The sequence below is a fragment of the Lepisma saccharinum genome, unplaced genomic scaffold (assembly GCF_977018435.1).
Source record: "Lepisma saccharinum unplaced genomic scaffold, izLepSacc3.1 HAP1_SCAFFOLD_680, whole genome shotgun sequence".
Classification (NCBI taxonomy): Eukaryota; Metazoa; Arthropoda; class Insecta; order Zygentoma; family Lepismatidae; genus Lepisma; species Lepisma saccharinum.
Window position 1 is genome coordinate 84305 of NW_028143351.1, and position 26452 is coordinate 110756.

A 26452-nucleotide genomic window follows, 5' to 3' on the forward strand; every position below is an offset into this window, starting at 1 on the left:
TATTTCCCTTTGTAGATAAGGTTTAGTATAGTGCCGGGGCAAAACTGAGAAAAAGTGGGGGGGGGGGCAATTGCACTCCTTGCCCCCTAATCGCTGCCACTGGTCCCAATACTTGTTGGACAAACCTGGGGCACCTGGCATTATAACGCAATGTGCTAACCACTCTACCAAGGGGACCAGCAACCTGAAGAATTAATAAAAAGAAATACATTTATGTACAGATGGGGGACAAAATAATACGAACACCTGTGAAAAAGTATGCCACATTTCACACCGGCAGTACAGCAGCACCACCTGGCACTGAAGTCTGCCACCTAGTGGCTGTGAAGGGTAAGGTATTAGTTTGCCAACAGCAGTCATTGGTGGTGCATTCGTCTATCATACGCTCTCAAGAGACACTGCAATGTCAGACCTGACAGAGTTCCAAGGAGGCATGATTGTTGGAGCACGTTCAGCTGGAGCCACGGTGACTGAAACCTCAAAGCTTGTTGGGTGTGCAAGGAGCACAGTATCAGCCGTTATGACAGCGTACACAACACAAGGTAAGATGGCGTCTTCAAAGCACAACAGTGGACGAAAGACAAAGCTTGCTGCTTGGGATAGGAGGGTGTTGAAGTGCATAGTGGCCCGAAAGCACAAGCAATTGTTATCCGAGATAACATCTGAAATGAACAGGCATCTCCAGGACCCCATTTCAACCAAAACTGTCAAAAGGGAACTCCATGCTGCAAACATTCATGGCCGAGTGGCAATTCGTAAGCCATTGGTGACATCACGTAATGCTGTCAAGCGACGCCAATGGTGCAGAGCTCACAGAAGTTGGTCCCCACAGCAGTGGCAACAAGTCATCTGGTCCGATGAATCAACATTCACGTTATTTCAGACCACAGGGCGCGTTTATGTGTGGAGAACGCCTCGAGATGCATTTCATCCTGACTGCCTCTTGCCGACTGTGAAGCATGGAGGTGGGTCCATTATGGTATGGGGCGCGATATCTTGGCATGGTGTGGGACCACTTGTTTTTCTGCATGGGAAGATCAATGCCAGTCACTATCGCAGCATTCCGGGGGATCATCTCCATCCTTTTGTCCAGACTTTATTTCCTGGGGACCGACCGCTTTTTCAAGACGACATCGCTCCTATCCACACTGCTGGGTCTGTCCAAACATGGTTTGAAGAACATGACGATGAAGTAGGACATCTTGAATGGCCCCCACAGTCTCCTGACCTGAACATTATAGAACATTTGTGGGGATATTTGGAGTCCAAACTTCGTGCTCGAAGTCCGCCTCCAGCCACACTTTCGGAATTGGAGACTGCTCTGGAGGAAGAATGGCTCCATATTCCCTTAAACATTGTGCATGACCTCTATGCGTCCATCCCACGTCGCATACAAAGTGTACTTCAGTCACAGGGTGGTCCAACCCCCTATTAATAAATATTTTCTCTAGATTCACAGGTGTTCGTATTATTTTGTCCCCCATCTGTACAACCAACCACACTTGTAAAATTTAATGACTTCACATTGTCATAAACCTTCCAAGGATCCAAAGAATTCTTCTCGTAGTCAAGTGATCTTACCTGTGTAACAACAGGTGGTGGTATTGCACTTTGCAACTCACAAACTTCTTTCAATTCCTTTGCAAGTTTCACTAGAACTTCAACAGGTTCATCTCCATTTTTCTCACCGTTCACTATGTCCCCACTTTCCTTCTTGCTGTGTGTTTTCCCACCCACGTCCATTGCTGACGCCAGGCACCTCAGCATCAGATTTCGTAATTTTAGGAATTCCAGGTCGCATGCATAAGTCTTCTGGATGATGTCTGGGTCTATCTGCCTACAAAAGAAAATGTAAATAAATACGCAAAGAGGGAAGAGAAAGAAAAAAGTATATAAATAAAAACCATGAAGGAAGTCAAATTTATGAAAAGCGCCTGTGAAAGTACCAAGGTGAATGCACTTTGAAGAAACAAAATTGCATACAATATTATACACAACAAATAAAAATATATCAATTATTCTTTCCATACAAACAATGAGTACTATTAGAGTTATTTGAGAAGTAACAGACTGACACTTTACAAGGAGTTTTATTTACTTTTTATTTCTATGTATATGATTCATGAAACAAATAATGAAAAAAATATAACCCACAAAATTTACAAGTAGTAGTTTTATTGCATTGCAAAATGTATTCCATCAGCACTTTAAAATAAATTTTAAGGTAACAGATTAACAAAATTGGTAACCTATGAATTTGGATTTTCTGAATCGAAGTTAGTGGAATAGTACTTGATGAGGCAATTTCATACACACAAATCTTGGACTTTAGAAACACATGCATTGTGTATTTCCAATGCTTGGATCCCAGGGCTGATTTCCCCCAGTTTTGATGTAACTCCGCAAGCATATTACAAGTGGGAAATTTGAAATTTGAAAAGATTTGAATAAGATATTTTATCTTGGAAACTACAAACACTAGAGTTACAAATGATACATGCCTCTTCTTGTTCAGTGAAGATTAGGCTGTAATGATATTTTCCAAAAACCCTAATTTTCCTCTATCAAATACAAGAAGAAGAAAGCAAAGAAATCTTATTTTTTTTTAACAAAATTGCAATTTCGTCATGCCTCCATGTAGGCAACACCAGGACACGAGGGTTGAAAACTACCTGTGTATTGTCCAATATGTGTTCCATTCTCATGGCAAGAATTGCACAGTTGCTGCTGATACTTTCGAAGAAAACAAATACAGTGAAACCTTGATTTTATGTCTTTCAGGGGACCAAGTTGAAATAACTTAAAACGTGGGAAAATGTACAATCGGGGTTCCAATGTAGTTTGAAACTGCCTCTCTGCTCCAAATTATAGTCAGAAATTAGTCAGTGAAATTAAAATTTGCTTGCTAATGAATGTTATCTGATACAAAGGGTGTTCCCATCCCTGATCACTCCTTGGGACACCGGCATCCCAGCCAGCATTCAAGGGTTACCACAACGTACAGCACATTGCTCTTCACTGACCATCAACGTTGAGATTCTTCTGGAACTGGAACAAATATTACAATCCTATTTAAATGGTTTAATATATCACACTACATTTCTTTCCTGTGGAATCTAATAAAAGTTCTAGTATTTGCATGACTTGCAAGAAGCCTTAACTATCGAAACTGTGAGACTGCAAATAAAATTTAAACTGAATGCTTAGAGCTAGACTGTGCCATATAAATATGTTAAAAGGACTTCACTTTTATAGCTTCACATGTGAAATAATCAGACTGTTAAAACAGTTGTCATTCAATCATGTAATCTCAGTTTCCTGCAAATTTCAAAGAAGCTTGTACATTTTCTCTTGTCCAAGTTCCAGGATATCTGGACTCTGGGAAAGGATAGGTCAATATTGGTCCTGAAGAGTGAACTGATATTACACTAAAGTATTTTATAGAAACAGACACATTCATTTTTCATTAATTCACAAGAACAATATGAAATACACAAACATTTGATTGCAATAATAAACCTAGAAAATACATCATTCATAAAAATTATCTACAAGATGTTTTGACAATTTCTTTTTCTTTATGGCAGAATGAAATACAGTGATAAATAGACCAGATTTTAAAGGGACTTCCCTTTTTCAGCTCACCTTCCCTTTCTCTCTTCCATTTTAAAAAACATCTCTCTTGGTCCCTTTATTGACAAGATATCACATATTTTGTAAGACTGCTTTTCCCTGACCAAAACATTCAACAATTGTCTACTTGGTGCAGCTTAGAGGAAATAACTTCTACCTTACCTTCGCTCCATCAGTGTTGGGAGTACGTTGCAGCGATTGTTCAAACAATGCGATTTGGGCTTACGCAGCAACAAATGCATTGTAAGCGACATGCCTGTTGGGTTGAAAGTGTACTTGTCTGCTAGATTTAGACTAGGGATGTGCCGAAGCCGATTACAGATGTATGAAAATCGGCCGAAATTGTCATATCGGTATCGGTATCGGAATCAGCAAAAATCCGATATTTAAACCGGTACAGATTATACTAGAGTTTTACCTTCTAATAAGTTTTATATTCTAGTTTTGTAAGATTTATTGAAAATTTGGTTATGATTCGTCATTATTGTAGAGTTTTTGTAATTAAATTATTGCAAACTCATTCAGAGGATCAACCTAACTATAAATCGGAAATAGAACAATACATTGCTGAACCAGGATCTGCTGTTGTATTGGAAATTCAAAAATGAATATTCAAACCTGAAGCAAGTGCTGAGAAAATACTTGGGCATACCTGCTGCATCAGTATTCAGTGATTGAGTGTTCAGTGTTGCTGAACAGATTTGAGATAAGAGAAGAAGTAGGTTACTTCCTGAAGTGCTTCCAAATCTCGTGTTTCTGAAGTTGAATCTGGCAGAACAGGAATTAATTTTGCATTTCAAAGAACTGCTTGTGTACTAATGTTTAATCTCTTGAGAATCAATGTTCTTCTTAAAGGTTCACATAACATTTTGTAGATGCAAATGTACATTCGCATCTCTTGAGAATATATATGTATATACATATGATATGCAATAGAAATGTACATAGCAAATTTATTTTTGTCATGCTGAAAATAACATCCCATTTCTGTTTAATAATCTTATGTATCGGAATCGGTTAAATATCGGCATCGGCATCGGTAAATTTTCAGCTTCGTCACATCCCTAATTTAGACTATCTTTTGTGAAGTACTTTTTAGAATAGTTTTAACTTAACTGTGTAACAGTGACTACAGTATAGTGTGTCAGTGAAATTGCGAAACTAGGTACAGTGACAGCAAGCTATGAAATGTGAGAAGCTATTGCAAGGAAGATTTCATCGAAACTGATGGTAAGATTATTTGCTGGACTTTATTTTTACACCCCACTAAAAATATTATTTAAAATGAAAGCACAATATATACCATTCATATATAAAAAGGGATACATCAATACGAAATTTAATGTACTAGTATTTTTTATGGAGTGCAAAAAAAACTATAGTCCTTTTTTCCCATTTTTTTGGAAATAATTCTCTCTTTTTTGTCCTTTTTAGAGGAAAACTTTTCCCTTTAAAATCAGGTCTCTAATGATAAATTATCACGTTTTACAAGACATTCTATTTATTGTTGCCACTCACCTGTCAGGAGGATCCCAACATACAGCAGTCTGAAGATCTCTATTGTCCTGTAAGTTTTCCAAAACCAGAGTGTCCTTCAGGGGATTGATCTCCATGTGAGACATAACCTAAGCAATCAAAATATGTAGAATAAAAATACAGCGTTATGGTGTTCTCATAACAAAATTAAACAATACTAATACTCGTAGTTCATTTACCTTACGTGTAAAGAAATAAAGCCACTGAAGAACAAAGGTTACGTTTAAAGTAAACATTGGAAGAACAATGACTGGTTGTAAATTCTGCTCTTTTGTATTCTTTACCAAATTGCACTGCTTCCTACTTTATTATGCCACAACTTCTCGTGTTAAAAATTTGGGGTGGGGGAGGGGCCTAAAAAGCATTGTGAACATAAAACAGTCTCGTATCAATTCTTTCTCCTAAATACACTCCCACAAAAATTTGGAATATTGTTATATTAGATGATAGGTTTTGCTTGATTGATTGGTATTATTAAGCCCACTTTATGCACAGTAAGGCTAATCGAAACTGAACCTAAAGTTTAAAGTCGGTTCCAAACCTCTATGTGCCTCCACCAGAAATCGAACCTTGAACCCCTTGATTACAAGGCGATGACGATTAGACGAGAATGTACAGCATACAGATACCATGTTGTTGAATAACAAGATCTTCCCTATAACTAGAGGCACATATTTTTGGTAAATAAAAAAGAAAAATTTCGGTACAAAAACAGTCAATTTCAAAAGCGGTAAATAAAATTAAATTTCGCTGTTATAGCGGTGAAAATGCAGTATATGTAAAATTACATTTTGGTTTTAAAAATGTGAATATAATCCCAAATTTGATTTAAAAACTGCACTTACTACACAAAATAAACATATCCCTTCTAATAGCACATTAAATCATTACCAGAATATTAAGTTCATTCCTGTATAAAGGGGTCCATTTTTGTTTCTCAAATATTTACAGCAGAAGTAATCAATTTTCTGAATTGCATAACTCACAGGATACTTCAGACTTCAGAAAGTGTCATATCATTATATAAATGGTAAATTTCATGTTTAAGAGTCTATTTCGCATTTTGCAGTTCATTTCACATCATTTCGTGACAAAACAGGGTAGGATAATGCACCTCACACCTCAGAAAAATGAAAAATGAACATTACAATGTGTTATTTCACATTTCGTGTTTTCGTCTACCTATAACGTATTTCCTAATGTAACAATATTCCAAACTTTTTAGGGGGAGTGTATGATTCTACGTTTAGCAGAAACATGGATAGGAGCAAAACTTATCCTCTTATCAATGCATATAATTTTCAGTTCATAGATATTTCAACTTCAAGTAAACTACTCTGTTTAATGGAAACTTCCAAAATTATCTTTCTGGATTGGAAATCTCAAAATGGCTTCCTTACAAGAATGGAACTTGAACTTATCCATGAGAATGTAGGAGCACAGTGATGCAGAATATTCACAAAAGAACAAAACCAAATTTCTTAGATTACCACAAAATATTCACTACAATATGTTGGATTCTGGCATGCTGAATTTCAGTTTTTTCATACAATACCTGTGCAACATTAATAAAAATAAAAATTATGTATTTTGCATATTTTCCGGAATATTTAGATACAAAAATATTAAAAATTCTACAGGTACTGGAATCAACTAGGCTACCACAGCTTCCACTTGGCTAGGCTCATGCAAATACACTGCTCCCAGCACTTGCTACAAGTGCAATATGTTATTGGTTTCCGAGCTTCAGACCCCCACTGCTTTTACCTCCCTTGCAACAGGTAAGAAAGAACATAGCACGAAATAAATAAAAACCTGCCTCTTCAGCTTGTTCATGACTTGTGGTTGTTATGATATCTAACAGCATTTTCTCCACGGTTATTATTGCATAGTGCAAGGAATTATTCAACCTCTCTCTGAATTCAACGAATTCTTCTATCTTTAAAAATGAACCAAACTTGTATGAAAAGGTGAGATGATCCACACTCTGAAAAAGAAATAACTAATTAGATATCAATAAAATACTTTTGTTCTCTTGCTGTCTTCTTGCATTAAAATTACAGCTTACATTAACACTTTCATATAATGAAAATCAGACAACCTTTGGAAAATTTCATCTCACCCAACATATTGGAGCCTGTTCAAAACTGCTTAATTTCTATGTCCAGAACGATCATTTTTCAGCATAATCGTATCTTAAATATCTTCATATTAACCCATGAAAAAGCACACAAACTAACAATCAGATTGTTTAAGTTTGTGAATCAAAGATATTGTTCATTTAGACATATGAAGGCTTGACATAATAGAATTGGGTCATTTCATGTCAATTCATCCAAGCCATGTCACCCACCATCCCAGATTTTCATGAAATCCAGTATACTTATTGCTTATTATAAAAATGACTACTTTTTTTAGATTGGTCAAGGGGTCAAGTTACGCGCTTCTTAAAACCTCCGTGTAGGCCACTTGCGGTTCCACTTGAATGACATGTATTAAGTTATAAATGATCACATCTTCTCTCAGGTTTGCCGTAGAAACTTCATAATAGTGTAAGCTTTCATTTAAATAAGGTTTCAGATAAGGGTATCAATAACCATATATTTTTATGTTCTTTTTAGAAAAATAAATGACTAACTTCAAGAGCGAATTTCATGCAATGCCCCCCTTCAATTTCACCCCAATTTTATATACAGGTAGCTCAGAGTGTGTACTAATGCCTTGGTCAGCAACTTTACTGCTTTTAAATACGGAGAAACTAGTACTCACTTTCATTAATCGAAAAAGAAGAAAAAACAGCTTCACGGATAAAAGTGAGTACTAGTTTCTCCGTATTTATATACTACCGCGTCTCTCTTTTCCCAATTATGAATTTACTGCTTTTAATATGGAAACAAGGCTTAATTATATTACTATTTCTCAGCACAAGACTGCCTAATTTATTCTAACTGTAATACTTTTTTCTATGCTAACTCTTCTTTAACGACAGCACAGGCAAAACTTAGGTGGATTGTTGTTGCATGTTCATTCTTTTTATTACTGGCAATTTCACAAAATGTATTTTTCCCTAATAAAGTATCTTTTTAGGGGATTTACCCCCCTAATGTGGGGATAGGAATGATCATTTGTTAAGATAACTTTAAAATTACTTGAATTAACATCCTTTTTTCACAAAAACAGATTGTGGAAGCAGAATAAACGCTCTCATTATATTGCACAACATGATGCAAAATCAAAATCTTTATTCAACTGGTAACATAAAAGTTACCAATAAGAAAAGAAAGAAGAGTCTGATATAAACTAGCAAACATATGCATTACTTAATGATATATTCAACTAAATGCTGCAAATGGATTTTTATCTTAGGAAAAATACTGCATGCTTGGAAATTTACTTAAAAGATAAAATATGTGAATTTTGCTTTATGGCAAATCGATTCAGCAATATTACTCCTAAAGTGACTTAATGACACGCAGTACTCCCACATGAGTAACCACTAAAGAATCATCGTCAAGTCACTACTTACATCTTTGTAAGTGGCAGTGAAGAATTTCAGAGAAGCTTCATACAAAGAGCCTGCCACAGAATAATGACCCGAGCTGTGCACGTGAGAGCAGTGAATGTACCCAAGGGAATCCAATTGCATGTGCTTAATGTCTAGAAGCTCATACACCTTTTGCGCTGCAGTGCCAGCACCTATAAATAATAACAATAATATTTTTCATAAATGTAATTCCAAGGCATATTTGTTACAGGTACATGAAATGAAATAAATTAAAACAGCACAGAGGTCCAATGTTTGGCCACCATAAACAATGAGCCTTTTGTTCTTAGTCTGTTGTGGAGATATGCAGTTCAATTGGTCCAGAAAAATACAGAGGGTAAATAATTCTTGTTTTATATCTGTGTCCACGTATGTGTAAAATGTCGTCAATGGAAAGGAGAAATCTTTGATATTTCATAGTACTTCAGTACATGCAGCAAAGATAGCATCCAAAACAGCAAATTCAGGATTGCTGGTGGAAAAATAAACGTTACCAGGGTTGCTAACATTTTATTATGAAATTCCCTGACACTTCCAGGTCTTCAAGTCCAAAAATGATTTTCTTCCAGACATGTCTATCATCACGATTTTTGCTTTTGAACCTTGTGGTTTTCAATTAAATATATAATCAGTTAATTATTATGAATATTCAATTTTACAACATTTGTTTAGCAAATTTCATTCTATACACACAAGAACATGTGAAAATTTGAAGAGTAAAATGTAAAATTACAATCAGCAACAAATGTATTAGGTGCTACAATCACGTGCATCTAGCCTTCAGCCTATGGTAACACCATAACAGATCTCCACATTATAAAAACAACTGAAAAAGTTTATAAACCATACAGATTTATAATGTAGAAAATGCTGCTTTTTTGCTTACATTTATAAGTACACAGCATGTGGAGATATTTCTCTTGCATATAGAAATTCTAAAGGAAATGCCACCAAGACTAAGATCTATTATATAATAGACGATAACCTCATCTTTACTAACCTTTCCAATAATTATGATCATATTGTCAATGTACTTTAGTTATCAATCAGATATCTGGAATGCAAGTTTAATTTGATATTCTTTCTAATATCTAGTATTATAAAAGTGAAAATTTATTACAGAAATTCGAAGGAAACACAATTTTGCGCAAGACTGAGAATCATAAGAACAAAAGAAAGAAGTTTCTAAACTGAATCTTTTTTGGGAGTGAAATCACAAGAATGGAATCCAGAAGTGGAAGTAAACTGCTTGTTCTGTTTGCAACTTTTTCTCTTGCAGACTCCAAAATGCAAGTAAATTCCAAACAATCTGCAAAATTCCCTGACATTTCCCTGTTTTCCAGATGCATAGCAACCCTGGTTACATGATTTGCTTTAGCTGGGGTGACGTTGATGATAAGTCAGAAAAGTAGGTTGTTAGGAGGGAGAAGGGTGACCACACCGATCCCCAGCAAAATCCCGAATTAAAGTGGACAGTCATTTGTTTTCTCCTCTTGTTTTCCCTTTGCTTGTTCCTGAGTCCCCGTGGAAGTCATCCCTTCCCTTGTTTTGTGAAAAAATCAACAAACGTAAGTTGTGAAAAAATCAACCAACGTAAGCATTACGTCCCTGAAATAATTCTAGAAACTTCCCTGGCAGCAAAAGATGATGAGGTTTTCTCCAGATATCAGCCAAGTGAGCTTCAACTCAATACCTTCAATGATAGAGACACTTGGCACTGAATCAAAGTGTTTGGAGAACATGCAATGCAAAGGCACTTACATTGTACATGCGCACTTTGCCCCTCACAACAGCTCCAAAGGATTTCTCTCTTCTTGGTCCAACTGTTTCTTGTTGACTGATTGCTTTCATTTATTTTACTTTACTTTTCTGACAATTATGGCTAATCGCAAAGATGAGGATGATATGATAAAATTACGAAGGGACACTGACAAAGAATACACATGTCCAGGCTGCAATTCGAACCTGCTGTTCTAAACCACTCTGCCATGGAGATCAGGAAAAGGAAAAAAAATCTATCAGAATTGGGGATGAGGATGAACTATAAAGAAACATGAGATGTAGCTCAAAAAATTGTAAATATCCCAAATATGATCAGGATAATTTTTTTTATCTGAAATAATAATACAACAAACTGCTTATTCATAGTTAAGTTGCTATATTACAACAATATAACATTGACAATATCCAATGTATAACTGACCCTTTTTTTTCTTAAAAAATTTTAACCATTGTTATAACTGTATCTTTAATAAAAAGAAATGTCTGATGAAGGAAAAACTGTTTTCTTATGCTTGTAATACTTCTAGACTACAAGAGAAATAATAGCTACTGAAAGGTTTGCAATTCCAACCTTTAACACCAAATGTGAATTTTCCTATCACACCCAAACACCATGTTTGTTGAGTGAATGTTCTCAACAAATTCGGGAGAAAATTAACATGGCATTTACTCACCTACTAAATTATATAATTTAACAAGAAACAATTTAACATTGAAGTTGGAGGGACTGTGCTGCAGTACATGCTCCAAAACCACCATCGCCCTTTGGAGCTCTGAGCAATTGCCTGTCTCCTGCCACACGTCGTAATGCAGGTGTGCGGCCAGAAGAGCATAAGCATCATTAGGCCTGGAAAAAGGGAAACAGACACTGCTACAAAAAATATAAATACTTCAGTTACTATAACAGGATGCCTACCAGTCAAGAAAGTCAAGAAATTATGCTTATGGTCAAGAATTTTTGCTATTTTTTTTTCCCATATAGTGAATTAAAATTGTTATATACCTGTACTGGGATTTGGTAAAATTGAAAATTTGGAAATCTAAAAGTGTATTGAGTTGGAGTTAAGATTCCTTTCACGTTGTTTCTTAAGAATTACAATCTTGTATGCTTGAAGCTTTTGTAAAAATGTTAAATAAAGTAATGTGGCCATTCCCCACCCAGGATGAAGTCTGAAGCATTAATTTTTACATTCATTAATAATTAACCCTCCGTCATCCGCATCCTCATACAAGCACATATGTCCCGCACAGGGCACTCAGTGGCACCCTATCAAAATCAAAGTTATTGACATGAATTATTGATGCAAATTGATGTTGAATTATAGGGATATATATGAACGCAAACATGTCCACTTTGGGCATTTCTATTAGCTACTGAAGGAAATAAACTAAAATACTGTATTTATTCATGTATAATGCACACTTTTTTCCAAAATGCTTGCCCCCAAAAAGTGTGGTGCGTATTATGCATAGAATAATTTTTTAATGTTTATGGAACCCTATCATGTTATACAGGGTGCGGCACGTAAAACCAGCCCGCTGTAATTGCTTTGCTAATGAACATGTAAAACATCTAAATGAACATGTCAACACAAGATGGCATTGCATGAGTTACTAATTCTGTTTCTCACCAACAGGTGGCTTGTGAACCCGTGGTCGAGTGAAAGCAGTTGAGAATCAGGCCTTGTTGGGTGAAGCCGTGATAATGCCATATTTGATTCCTGAGCGTGTTGCAATTGTTGAAGCTTTTGTGCACACCGGATCCTTTGTGCAAACAAGAAAGTTGTTTCAGGAGAAATTTCCAGGACGTCCTGTCCCAGCAAAACGCACAATACAGGATTTGATTGGGAAATGGAGGCGTACAGGATCTGTTGCAAATGCTCCCAGGGACAGACGTCCATCTGTCTGCACACCTGAATTACGGAGGCAGGTGCAGAACATAATGGCGAGAAGTCCTCGTAAATCAACGAGGAAATTAAGTCAACAGGTTCCAGCTAGTGAGCGAAGTTGTCGACGTGTGTTAAGGGCGCTGAAGTTAAAACCTTACCGGATAAGTGTAGTGCAACAACTGAGGGAGCTTGACCCGGGGAAGAGGGTGGATTTTTGTTCATGGCTATTGACGAATGTTGCCAGTGGTGTTTTGGATCCATTGATGCTCATCATGAGTGACGAGGCGTGGTTTCACCTGTCGGGATACGTAAATTCCCAAAACAATCTCTATTGGTCATCACAGAATCCACACGTAATGCACGAGCAGCCATTGCATGACGAAAAGATTGGTGTTTGGTGTGCCATTTCTGCACAACGCGTTATGGGGCCCATATTTTTTGAAACCACAGTAGACAGTAACGTGTATTTGGGAATTCTGGAAGAGTTTTATGAACAATTGACAGAAGAGGAGCGTCAGTTCTGTTACTTTCAGCAGGACGGATCAACAAGCCACACATCAAATGCTTCACTATCCCGTGTGAATGAAATGTTTACTCCAGAGAGGACAATTAGCAAAGGCCTGTGGCCTCCTCGGTCACCCGACTTGTTAACTTGTGACTTTTACTTGTGGGGAATGTTAAAGGGGAAAGTATTCGAAACAAATCCACACACAATTGAAGAACTCAAGACCTCCATCCAGAATGTCATGAACAGCATCACCACTCAAGAATTAACAAAGGTGTACATGAATCTCCTGAAACGTGCTCAGACGTGTGTTGAAGTGGGTGGAGGACACTTTCAGCATCTATTGTGAAGGTGAGAAATCTTAACACACAACATTAAATTTAATTTGGTGTATTGCTTTTGTTTGAATTTCACTTAATCATTCAAATTGTTCATCTAATGATATCTTATGAAGGGACGGGCTGGTTTTAAGTGCCGCACCCTGTATAACGATGTAAAGCTTGAATTCTGCAGTTTCTGTATATGGCAACAAGATGGTGACACTCACGTGCAATGTGGTTGAAATAAGCTCATTACAAAATGTAGGAATGTTCTGATTTTTATAGTACTTTGTATGAAAGAAAAGATAAAGATGTGCCATAATTTTTCACTTTGTAATGTAATGTTCTGCTCTTGGTCCACATAGCAACAGGCGACTCACTGAATAGGAATGATGTCATTCTCTGTTGATCGGCATAGCAACAGCTTTATGACCTACAACTAAGAAAGCCATTTCTTGAACCTGAATTGTACTGTGCATTATATACGAGATATAATTGTTTGTCACTTTCCCTATCAAAAACCAGAGTGCGCATTATACACACGTAAATATGGTATATGAGAGGGAAGTATCTCATGAAATTACAACTCTTGAAGCAAATGAACCAAAATATTATTCTAATAATAATTAAAACTTTGCCATATAATAGAGGAACTAAAAAATGAACTAACCATTTACAAAATTTTCAATGTAATTTCAACATATTTTTCAAAACTAATTGAAACCCTATAACTTATATACCTTTAGAAAGGAACTATTTTTTTTCTAAATTCTCAGTCAAAATCTAACAGACTGACAGAACAAGCAATCAAATGCACAAAACACAACTCGAAGAAACTTACAAAATATTTTTAAAATGTTAAAATCTTAATATTTTATATGAGATATACATAAAATAAGACATACTGACTCAAATAAAAGGAAACAAATGCAGGGTTCCCATGTGAACTTGAAATGTATTTTCCCTGAGTTTTCCAGAATCTTCAATTTTTTTTCATAGTAGTCAATACACAGTGTAGTATCGTTTATTTTTTTTTTTTTTTACAATAGCCTCCATTTCCCCTCATAGCCATATCATCACCACCTTGTCATTATTATTATTCTTCTTAGAGATGAGATGGACTAGATGATTGATTGATTTAAAATTTTTGAGTGCTTTGGCCTTTGTAGCAATTTTGCACCCTTCTAAGTATAGAGGTAAAATCCCCTTATCTTGAAAATTCAGAAAGGGGTGTAAAGAAAGGTTACAAATGCAAGTTGTCAAGGGACAAACACAAAATTTAAAAAAAGGCAAGGATAGTCTAAAAACTTCCTTAGAAACAGTGTAAAAGGCCAGTTCTTCTCAAAAAAGATAAAACACTGTCATCATCTCCCAACATGGATGGATGATAAATCGTTGGGAAGATTAAAACTTTGTCAGGGGATATTAAAATCAGCACATGCGAGAGGAATGTGCTGAACACTTAATACAACATTACAGGTATGGCACAGCGGAGGGTCCAGCCCTTGCAGCAAATGGCAACGTGTGAGACGGATGTGTCAGATTCGAAGCAGAGTTAAGATGACTTATTCTCAGCGAGAGAAGAGAACAAAAATGGGGTGGACGAGAAGGATGCCTGCCACCTGCATCAGCATTCAGCAGTAGCATAGGCTCCTTTGTTCCCTTGATACCTACGTGACTACCTACAAACTAATTGTTACTCTATTGGTATGGGTATATCTGTGTGTCGGTAAGATTACTGATAATTTTAGACATTTTTTATTACTTTTATGTGTAAAAGAACACAATTTGTATGTCATGGTGATGTGAAGTAAATGTCTAAATAAGCAGTTCATTATTAAAGTAAATTATATTGAATCACTTGGTTACATACATTAACTGAGAAGGTGAATGAATGTTCTGCAAGAATCATTTGCAATTTTGCATTGACTCAGTTATCAGAATCAGTCAATTTTATTTCAGTTGTTTATCAGTACTGGGAAATACTTCATATCAGTTAACTTTCTGAAATCAAACTGTGCACACAGAATTGAGGACTACGGTTACAGATATTTGTCTGAGTTGACACCTTTTCCAACTGTATTGCAATGCACAAAACAACATTCCAAACATAGAACAAATATTTTCACACTTCTGAGAAACAGAAATTTACAAATGGACACAATATCAATTAATCTGTAATGGAAAATAAACATATGTTACAAGCTTATGTCTTCAAGCAGCTTGTGTGAAGAAAATCAACAGGTAGGAGCATATTATAGTCTTTCAGATGTACTTCAATGTGACTCCTTGATCAATTAGGTGATTTTCCCTGAGATTTTACTTTTTTCAAACTCCCTGAGATTTCCAGGTGTGTGGGAACCCTGCAAATGTTGTCACATTTCAATATTGTTATTTTGACAAACCTGACATTTCGTATGGATACTGAAATAGTTTCTGCATACAAATAATTTGCATTCCAAACAACGTATTATAGTTTTATTCTTCTAATTTGCCGTTAAATTCATGGCTGGTGTACTAAAACTATTACTTAAGGTAGGAAACCTTCCTCCGTGTGGTACCGAGTGCCACCTAAGGAGAACCGGTCTCTTCAGAGGCGAGTAAGCAACTGAAAGAACACTAGACATAAGATGCAAACACCTCTGTTCGTTGTGCTGGTAAGGAAAATAATTCAAAACTTTTAAATAGGCGGCACTCAGTGATGCCATGAGGGTTAAAGCAACTCTAAACCTCTTGTTAAAGTACAGCTTCAGTTTTCATCTTAACCAGGCTTGTAGTAGGGGTCTTTCATTGAATAAAAATATATATTCTCTTAATTTCCAACTACACCTAGGTACAGGATGATTAAATAAATGTTTAAAAAAAAGGAAAAGAAAGGTCAAGAAAAAGGAAAGAAAAGTCAAGAATTTAGGATTTGTTATTTGGTAGACATCCTGTATAAATAGTATAAAACTATACACAGTTGAATATACTAGAAAATAAATATTATCCTTCTATTGTATCATTGCAATCTGCAAGGTAAATACATGTTAAGGAGCTTTCACACGAAAATGACAAGTGACACAAGAAACATCTCTTGAGGAAAAAAAAACAACCAATAGCAAGATTTCACACTGCACAAATGTGCAGTCGATTGACATGTGTCACAATGTCACATTGGTGTGATATCTCCTTAATAAAGGAACAAAATTAATTTCTGTTATTCTTAAATGTTTGCATATTACCAAATAACACTATTTTTTTTAAAATAACTATTAGGTTGGTTCATAAGTTTGTAGTGATTGTGTTTGGTATGGCAACACTGCGGTGTTAGGAGTTTGTTTATCATTTGATGTTAATCAATTGGAGTGGCAGTAATGAGCTTGTGAATAAGCATTGAATTTTACCAATTTGAAGAGGGACTACAGAACAATAAGTGTCCAGTGGGGGGAAAAACATTTCCAACATATTCTTCTGTCCGTCTGAGTTTAACATAGGAGCAAAGGCAGCAGAAGCGGCTCGAAACATTTGTCCCTTGTACAGGGAGAATGTCAATGGGGAAAGCAGGGCAAGAAAATGGTTTTGTCATTACAAAGAGGACATTTTGACTTAAGCCTTTCTCCACATTCAAGAAGACCATCGGGCTTTAATGAACACAGTTTAAATGCTTTAATCCATAAGGATCCACATCAGTTGACTCGAGAATTAGCAAATGTGATGAACTGTGACCATTCAACCATCGTGAGACATTTGCATTCCATGGATAAGGTTCAGGATACCGCACGCTTTAAATGAAACAACCAAATGAATGAGTAGGCCAGGCAGACAGAATCAAGTGCTGCGACACCCACACTCCGCTAACATGACAAAAGCTGCTATCCACGAGCTTGGTTGGGTAGTTATTACACATCCTCCTTACTCCCCCGATCTTGCACCCTCAGATTGCTACCTTTTCAGCTCTCAATCCATCAATCTTCAAGGAAGCTCCTTTGGTGACGAAAATGCTCTTCAAACTTGGTTTGACGATGCTTTTAACCCAAAATAAGCTAATTTCTTCAGGAGTTGAATTGAAAAACTGCTCCAGCGTTGGTAGACAGCCATAGACAATGAAGGAAAATATGTTACTGACTAATTTATGTCTTTTATTCATCTCAAATTACTATCAAATAAAAATACTTTTGCCATGGTGAAAAAAAAGCTACAAACTTATGAATCAACCGAATATAAAAAAGGTCACAGGAATATGAAAAACATCCTTTCGAATATAATTGCTGCAGATACTTTTATACCATGTTTAACTTGAGATGCACCAGCATACATCATCTTAGCTGGCAAAATGGACTCACATGGGCAAGCAGATAAGGTGGTATTTATAAGTTTCACAGTACAACAACATTTCATTTTTGTAGCTCTAATAGTGCCAGGGTAATTTGTAATGGGTATCTAATGCTACCTTACTTAAGCCATTAATTCATGATGGTTGCGGTAAACGTGGTTTAAAATTACTTACGTGAAATTTAGAAGATTTCGCACTTCCGCATTGCACAATTTAATGGTTCAATCCTATTAATTTTGAAGATCCACTGTCTTCATTCACAAAAGGGTATGGCGTTTGAAGCGGAGGTAGGTACTGCCCGGGAACAAACAATGCAGTGACGCGGTACCATCTCCGCTTCAAAATCCGGTGAATGAAGACAGTGGATCTTCGAAATTAATAGGATTGTGCAATGCGGGAGTGTGAAATCTTCTAAATTTCACGTAACTAAGTTAAGCCATTAAGTTAAGCCATATACAAGCTTTGCAAGCTGTAAAAACAAGAGTCTTATTTGACTATAAACAACAAAGTTCTGTGCAGGATTCAACTGGCTCAACAAGAAAACAGGTGGAGATAGCAAAACTATGGAAAAGTTTGACACGAATATCTATTATGTTTATTGACAGAGTTACCCTTAAACTAAAATCCTTTATCTATATTTTCACCCTTTTGTTACATGGACCAATGAAAAGTAAACCTTGAAACAGAAAGTATGTCTCAAGTCTTGCTGTTTGTTTATCACGCACGATCTCCCCTGACAGCAGGCATCAAGTCATGAACTTTGCATGTGTTTTGTGTATTCTGTTATGTGACCAGGAAAATCTATTTAAGACTAGTAAAGCATTCTTGATGTAAGTGGTATAATATTTTGCACATACTTGTGGCTCTACAACAAATAGCTAAATAAACTGAAATATGCTGCTACTATCTTGGAATTTTCCTGAAATAGACATGGTTAATACATTCTGCAGTGACCTGTGTTCAAGAACTGACATGGGTTGGTGCATTTGCAGCAACTCTGGAGTATTCAAGCCATGGTCTACTAAACTTTCAGAAATATGCAAACTGATGTTACATTATTTTAGTTAGGCCCAAACAGCAGAGTAAAGAAAAAAAAATAATGCCTTGCCTTAGACACATTTGGCCCAGAGCAATAACTTTTTTTCCAGCTTTGCTGATTAATACTCTAAAAGAGCAAAATAGAAACAAACATACTTACTGATAATCCGTGGGTAAAAGATCCAACCCAAACTTAATGCCATCATCGTAATGGCTCAGGAGCTGATTGGACAACAATAACTTCTGCTCAGGAGACAGGCTGTTATGGACTCCTAGAAACCTACTCAGTTGTGTGAGGTTTATGTGCTGCTGCATGTGTTTCACCTTCAAAATAATTGTCTAAATTATTTGCAACATATTAAACCTTTAAATTTAAAGTCAAAGCATTCCAAATTAACACTCGGAAGTAGCACAATAGGATAAAAACAATAAAGCTTTGTACAAACACTTTCATTTCAGTCATTTCAAATTAAGATTGAAAACAAGTGTGAAATTCTGTTGCACCGTGAAGTGTATGAATAGGAACACACATTTATGATGAACAAAGTATCAAAATTTCAGAAGCAAAGCATTACATAAAATGTCATTATGGTGTCTAAAATCCCAAACTTGATTTAAAATCTATAACTAATACATGAAGGAAAAAAAATCATTCTCATAGCACATACCTAACCTTTACCTATTGTTAAATGCAAGGGAATAAAATCCCTTATCTACTTTTTTAAGAAAACCTTTAAAGGATGGTTGGTTTCAAATGTCATCACCACCACATGGCAGCAATTAACATGTCATTTATTGGAAACTACAGATGACACAATGATATATTTATTGCTACTATTTTAACAAATGCATTTTGAAATTTCAATTTTCTTCCTCCAAAAATTATTATATGTAACTTATGAATGTGTATTATTCCTCAACTACCAGTTTTTGCTGAAATGTTTTGCTTTTTCTATGTAATAATGAAAAGAAGATGAGAGTAGATGACAAAATTTCACTTAGCCTCCTCCAAAACAAACAAAATGAAACAATAAGTACACTCACAGACTCTGGATATTCTCCTTCTTCCAGAGAAACAACATCCTTGGCTAGATCCAAAAACGTGTTCCTTTTGCATTCAGGAAGAAGGTGCAAGAACATTTTGAGGTCTGAAAAACAGCAGGGCTTCTCCGAGAAGTTTCTGAAGTACATCATCAGCAACTCCACGATATCACCTGAGGAAATATTTCATACAACATGAAGTCACCCAAAGACACACATATGTTAATTAACCAACATTTGAGCATCAAAAGGACAAAAGAATAAGGAACACATAGAAACCATGAATCTTCAATGCAGGGAAAGACAAAATTGAGATCTTATTTATGTCTCCCCCCTCAAAGATATTTTGAATATCTCCAGTATGACCTGATGCACAGTAAAAAGTTAGAAATTAATGTTTGGTAAGGTGAACTTTCTCGTGCATATAGCACTGTGCAATGAAGACACATTTATGGGATGGAAATTTTGGCCGATACCGATAAAGTTCAGACATAAAATTAATCAATACCGAAAGGCGATATTCTACAGATCTGATACAAAATTCCAAATGGTCTTCGAAGAACTTGAACAGATCATTGACCTTCTTAATAAATGTTTCTTCCAAGTGGTTGCAATACAAACAAGTTGCATATTTCGACATTTACTTTTTTTTTTAGAAAGTAGGGCATGGAGATCATCCATAAAAATTATAAAAAATGGCAGAACTTTGCACTACATGTATCAAATCAGTAAAATATTAATCTGTCCTGTTGTTACTGTTTACATTTGAACTTGTGACCTGAACAAAGAGTAATACTCCCTCCCTAGAAATGAAGAACAGATTCTTCCATTTTCACAGGAAACTAAGAATGTTTGCAGTGGGTGACCCTGCACCTACCTACTACTTCCTCAGGGTTCTCGTTCCTCTCATGGAGCCTCCTGTAGAGCTCCAGGTGAGCAATGTAAGGAGCTCGCTCCAGCCGGAACTTTGACTGGCTGTCCTGCAGGAGCAATCCAAGGAATTCCTTTGCCATGCCTGGAGTGCAGTCTATCCTCTGCCATGGGTCTTCGCTTGCCTCGTCCTTCACGTCATTTGAGTCGTATAACTTAAACACTGCTGTCAAGTAGTCCATGAAATAGGACCACCTGTCCATGCTGGAAGCAAAAGCTTCAATTCAGAAACTGACATTTAACACACAAACATTATGTGGTTCTTATGTGCAAAAAACAGACCATTACGGCTGAGGTGAGAAGTTGGATATTATTTACCAATACCAGTCAATACTTCTCCAGCAGTCTGATCTTTCCTTGGGGGGGTGCAGCAAAGATGCTGCGTAGTATTTTTGCACAAACTTAATTATCCTGCAAATTATGCAAAATCCAAAGTTTTCATTCAATTTGTACAAATATTGTGTGAAGAACTGTATTTTGTCATTACACAACAGGCTTCTTTGTATTCTGTTGTAATTCCTAAATATTTTGAAGCAAAACTTTGGTAAATTGGTTGCTTATAATTGGAGTGGAATAACCACCCTACAATACAAGGTGGTGCAAAAGAATACATGTTTTTGGAATAAGTGTAACGTCATTGATTTTCAAGATACAAACTTTTTTATTAGTACCAAAACCATCGGTAAGAATTGCAGTTCGGATAAGTATACAGTGATTACTTACGTGAAATTTAAAAGATTTCGCAATTCCGCGTTGCACAATTTAATGGTTCAATCCTATCAATTTCGAAGATCCACTGTCTTCATTCACAAAAGGGTACGGCGTTTGAAGCGGAGGTGGTACCGCGTCAGTACATTGTTTGTTCCCGGGCGGCGGTGGTTGCGATTTTTCCCGTTCGGCAGCACTGGCGCGCGCATCTTGGTTTGCGTCGTCTGCTTCCTGTTGTCCGGTGGCGTTGTCAGTTGGGGGTTGGGGGGCTGGGCCATGTTGCTCGGTAATGTGCCGTTCCTGTTCCCCGCGTGGCTGGAGGGGGGTCGAGTATGTGCATAGCCTCTTTTCTTTGTCAGGTCGGGGATCTTTCTGAGGACAGGGTGCCAAGTTGGGTGTGCTTGTCCATTGTCCAGGTTTAGTGCTGGTTTCTGCTGGATGATAGCATGGGTTTCTTTGATGGTGTTTTCTATGACAGAGCCGGTTGGGTGAAGTATGGATATGGAGGAGATGGTGTGGTTAGTGGAGTGGAGGTGTTGGGAGAGGCCTGATTTAGGTGTGTCGTTTTTGGAATCTTTTACATGTTCGTTAATTCGTTCTTGGACGGTGCGGATGGTTCTGCCAATGTAGGTGTTGTGGCATTGGCATGTGGTCTTGTAGACACCGGGGGATGCAAGTTTGGGTAGGTAGTATCTCTTGAAGTTGGGTAGTGCTCTTCCGATTTGGGATATGGGTTTGTGTGCTACTCGGATGTTGAAGGGTTTGAGGGCCTTGGCAAATTTTCCAGATGTGGTGGGGTGGTATGGGAAGGCGATCCATTTGGGTTTAGGATTTTGGTTCGGGTTATCTCTGTTTCTTGGATGTCTGAACTGGGTTTCTGTTTTTGCGCACCACATGGATAGTTGGCGCTCGGTGTAACCGTTGTTTAGGCCTATTTCCGTTACGCACGCTATTTCATCTTGCAGGTCATCTTCTGTGCAGCTGTGTGTGAAGGCTCTTCTGTAAAAGTTCATCCATACTCCAGCTTTCTGTTTTGGTGGGTGGTTGGATTTTGCATGGATATACTGGGTGCCCGAACCTGGTTTCCTGTATACGGATGTGACGAACTTGTCTTGGAGTCGTCGGATGCTGAGGTCGAGAAAGTTGAGGCGGCCATTTTGTTCCCTTTCAACGGTGAAGTTTATGTTGGGATGTATGTTATTGAGGGCAGTTAGGAGAAGGGTTAGGTCCTCTTCCTGTTTGTAAATGACTATGGTGTCATCAGCATATCTTTTGTATCTTATATGAGCAAACTCTGGTTGGGTGAGAATTGACTTCTCGGCCACATGCAGCACTATGTTGGATAGGGGTGCAGAAAGGGGGTTGCCCATCGCTAGGCCCCCTGTCTGGTGGAAGAAACTGTCCTCGAACTGGAAATAGTTGTGGGTAAGGCAGGCTTGTAGAAGGTTGCAGATTTCATCAGTTACAAATGGAGGCGTGTTATTGCTGAGTAGCCAAGTTCTGGTGGAGTCAAGTGCAAGGCTGATCGGGATGGAGGAGTACATGTCCACTACGTCTATGCTGGCTAGTTTGCAGTTGTCGGCTTTGACAAAAGGGTGACAAATTCTTTTGCCCCGAGGCTGTTTTTTAGGCAGTAGGTGAGTTGGTCATTGTGGGCGGTCAGTTTCTGGAGGAGCCATTTGGTTAGGTGGACACTTGGTTGATTGAAGCCAGCCACTATGATTCTCAAGGGGGTTCCTGGTTTGTGAGTTTTTGGTATGCCATATGCACAGGGAAGGCTGGGGTGGGTGTTCCTTAGTTTCTTCTTTTCACTATCTTGAAGGAGGGCACAGTTATCTATGGCTCGGCGGATGGCTGTATTGTATCTGCTTGTGGGGTCACGTTTCAGCTTTTTGTACCCGTCAGAGTTTAGTTTTGCTTGCATTTTGTCACTGTATTGGCCTTTTCCCATTATGACGTATTGGTTACCCTTGTCCGATTTTATGCACCAACATTTGTTGTCCTGTAGCCACTTTCGGAATTCCTGTGTTGTGTTCCTTAGTTTATTGTGCACTGTGGGTTTATGTTTGCTAGTAGGTTGGGCGTGTTGGCGGAGGATGATGGAAGCACAGGTAAGGCGTACACACTCGGCATCTTGGTTAGTTTTCGTTGCAAATGCTGTTTTTTCGGCAGAGCAGATTAAGTCTAGGGAGGGGGGGGGAGTCATTTAGGAGGTTGAATTTGAGGCCGTGTTGGAGGAGGGAGTGGAATTTTGTCGGCACGGTGAGGTTGGTGAGGTTGATTATGGTGCTGGCGGGGGTGTTGGGGTTCACTGGTGTGGGGGTGAGGGCCGGAGGTTGGGCACCAAGGGTTTGCAGTTTCTGTGTTAGGGTCGCTGTTTTCTTGTTTTGCGACGTTTTTAGCATGAAGTCGATGTTTTGCTGGGCTTTTTTCCAGTCGTCGGGGTTGATTCTCGGTTGTATGTAATCACGGAGGGAAGCACATGTTTTTTGAAGTGATGCTATTTCACGATATTTATCACTGATCACTGCACTCATTGCCCGTTTTTCGGCATTGAACACAACCTTCTTAACACTATAGCTGGTGGCGGGTGTTTTCCACTTGAGGAATTTCGGGGTCACTTTACTGTTCCTGCACGCCTTGAGGAAAGCAATATCCGCTTGTCGGGTTTGTATTTTCCTGATGTTACGCTCGTATTCCCGCATTTCCTTCCGTATGAAAGGTGTAGAATTCATGGTGGTTGCGGTAGACGCGGTTTAAAATTACTTACGTGAAATTTAAAAGATTTCGCAATTCCGCGTTGCACAATTTAATGGTTCAATCCTATCAATTTCGAAGATCCACTGTCTTCATTCACAAAAGGGTACGGCGTTTGAAGCGGAGGTGGTACCGCGTCAGTACATTGTTTGTTCCCGGGCGGCGGTGGTTGCGATTTTTCCCGTTCGGCAGCACTGGCGCGCGCATCTTGGTTTGCGTCGTCTGCTTCCTGTTGTCCGGTGGCGTTGTCAGTTGGGGGTTGGGGGGCTGGGCCATGTTGCTCGGTAATGTGCCGTTCCTGTTCCCCGCGTGGCTGGAGGGGGGTCGAGTATGTGCATAGCCTCTTTTCTTTGTCAGGTCGGGGATCTTTCTGAGGACAGGGTGCCAAGTTGGGTGTGCTTGTCCATTGTCCAGGTTTAGTGCTGGTTTTTGCTGGATGATAGCATGGGTTTCTTTGATGGTGTTTTCTATGACAGAGCCGGTTGGGTGAAGTATGGATATGGAGGAGATGGTGTGGTTAGTGGAGTGGAGGTGTTGGGAGAGGCCTGATTTAGGTGTGTCGTTTTTGGAATCTTTTACATGTTCGTTAATTCGTTCTTGGACGGTGCGGATGGTTCTGCCAATGTAGGTGTTGTGGCATTGGCATGTGGTCTTGTAGACACCGGGGGATGCAAGGGGGATACAGTGATGATTTAAGTATGGAAGATGATGTGGGAAAGATGACGCCATTGTTGCTGTACACACATCTGGAGCCTCTCCTCAAAGTTCCACATTGCCCTTGCCAATATATCTTGAACAACTTTTAATAGTTACAATTTTCAAGCACTGGTATCTGAGGGATTGCACTATCATGTTTAAAAATAATTTTGCCTGAAGTTAAATGCACAATTAGAAAAATTTTGTACCAAAGAATTTGAATCCCTCAGGCATCCCTTAACCCTACTCTCCTGTAAGGAGGAGATTGTGTATGTGTGCATTCTACCAATCCACATACAATGAAGTCATCCTCTATTGCAAATGTATAAATTGGATGACATTAAATTTTTGGAACATATTCATTAAAATACTGCAGTGCTACTTTCAGCAATTTATAATTTGGCGTCTCCGAAAACACTGATCTTTAATTTTAATATTAGTGAACCTATTACAACATATCAACATGTTGAGACATACTGAGTCTCATAAATCTAATATATTACGACGATATATTAAACATCATCATCGTGCACTTACCATCGGTAGATGCACATGAGTCTCATAATCTAGATATTAAGACGATCTCATGGACTATCTGAGTCACAATATTCTAGTACTATGGAAACTCTACTGATGTCTCAACTGTATTACCCAGTGAAACACATTATGTGACCCAATATGAGTCTCAATTATCTAATATGATCGTCGGACGAATGCATAGACGTGTAGCAGATAAAGTATAGTGGTCACGCAACTGTGTGATTTAATAGAATACATAAGAATGCACTACCCTCAACTATAATGCATGAAAATTTCATAATCACATATACCATTAATTATCAAGTGCTACTAACGTCACATTCTAATCAACCTTCGACAACTCAGAAGGTAACAACTTTACAAAATCCACATGCAAAATTGACTATACCTTTATCCCTTTCTTACATGAGAATAAAGTAAAATTGCAGCACGTGCTGTCTGCTCATGTTTAGGTGCAATTCATAGGAAAAAACAATTTTCATCTTTAAAATCTGAGTTATATTATTTACAAGTACATGGATGAACCAATATGACCAAAAATACATTGCCAATCTTACATATATTAATAAACACTTGAAGATCAGAAGTGTACTCCTAGTCCACAATGTAAAAAAATTTAAAATTTACTATTTTAATTTCTTTAGAAGAATAAGATCACCTCAAATAAGAGTGTCAAGCATTTTACATTATTTGTCTATAATGGTACGAATTCTAGTACCGTTATAAACCCATGTATTATTTGATGAGATAAATAAATTAAATGAATGTTTGCAGTATTTATTGAATTTCTACAATACCAGTTCATGGCATCAAGATATTTATCACAAAAATTTTGAATCGTAAAACTAACAATATGCAGGCAATACTTACTTTTCCCTGAGCAACTGTTTATAGATCTTATTGGTCTCCCTCCACCTACTCAACTTCATCAACAAATTGGCTTTCTTCAAGGACACCAACAGACAGGAAACCAGCTTCTCCCCCAGATGGCTGTCCACAACTTCCAGTGCTTCTTCGTATTTACCCTGAAAGAGGATTGCACCACTTTAACAAAGGACGCAGCTTAATAGGGCGTCCTTCTTACAATGAGGTTCCTGGGTTCGAGTCAACCTGGACATGGGTGTTCTATGTGGGTGTCACGGGTAAGATGAAATGAAATCTCACGCCACGTCTCTACATTATTAATATACAAATATTGACATGTACCTAACCTCAAGC

General features: G+C 37.7%; 1 protein-coding gene across 1 annotated transcript in view; it reads right to left on the reverse strand.

The window, feature by feature from the left end:
* The window catches only part of LOC145983128 (N-alpha-acetyltransferase 25, NatB auxiliary subunit-like), a 50208-nt gene that overhangs the window by 18393 nt on the left and 5363 nt on the right, over window positions 1-26452 (reverse strand). Inside the window, exons 5-13 of the mRNA XM_083116408.1 lie at window positions 26105-26259; window positions 20481-20737; window positions 19607-19776; window positions 18723-18886; window positions 11170-11342; window positions 8696-8865; window positions 6989-7156; window positions 5152-5258; window positions 1582-1837 (exon numbers count right to left, since the gene is read on the reverse strand). Of these exons, the coding sequence (XP_082972534.1) occupies window positions 1582-1837; window positions 5152-5258; window positions 6989-7156; window positions 8696-8865; window positions 11170-11342; window positions 18723-18886; window positions 19607-19776; window positions 20481-20737; window positions 26105-26259 (1620 nt within the window). The remainder of the gene's footprint in view (window positions 1-1581; window positions 1838-5151; window positions 5259-6988; window positions 7157-8695; window positions 8866-11169; window positions 11343-18722; window positions 18887-19606; window positions 19777-20480; window positions 20738-26104; window positions 26260-26452) is intronic.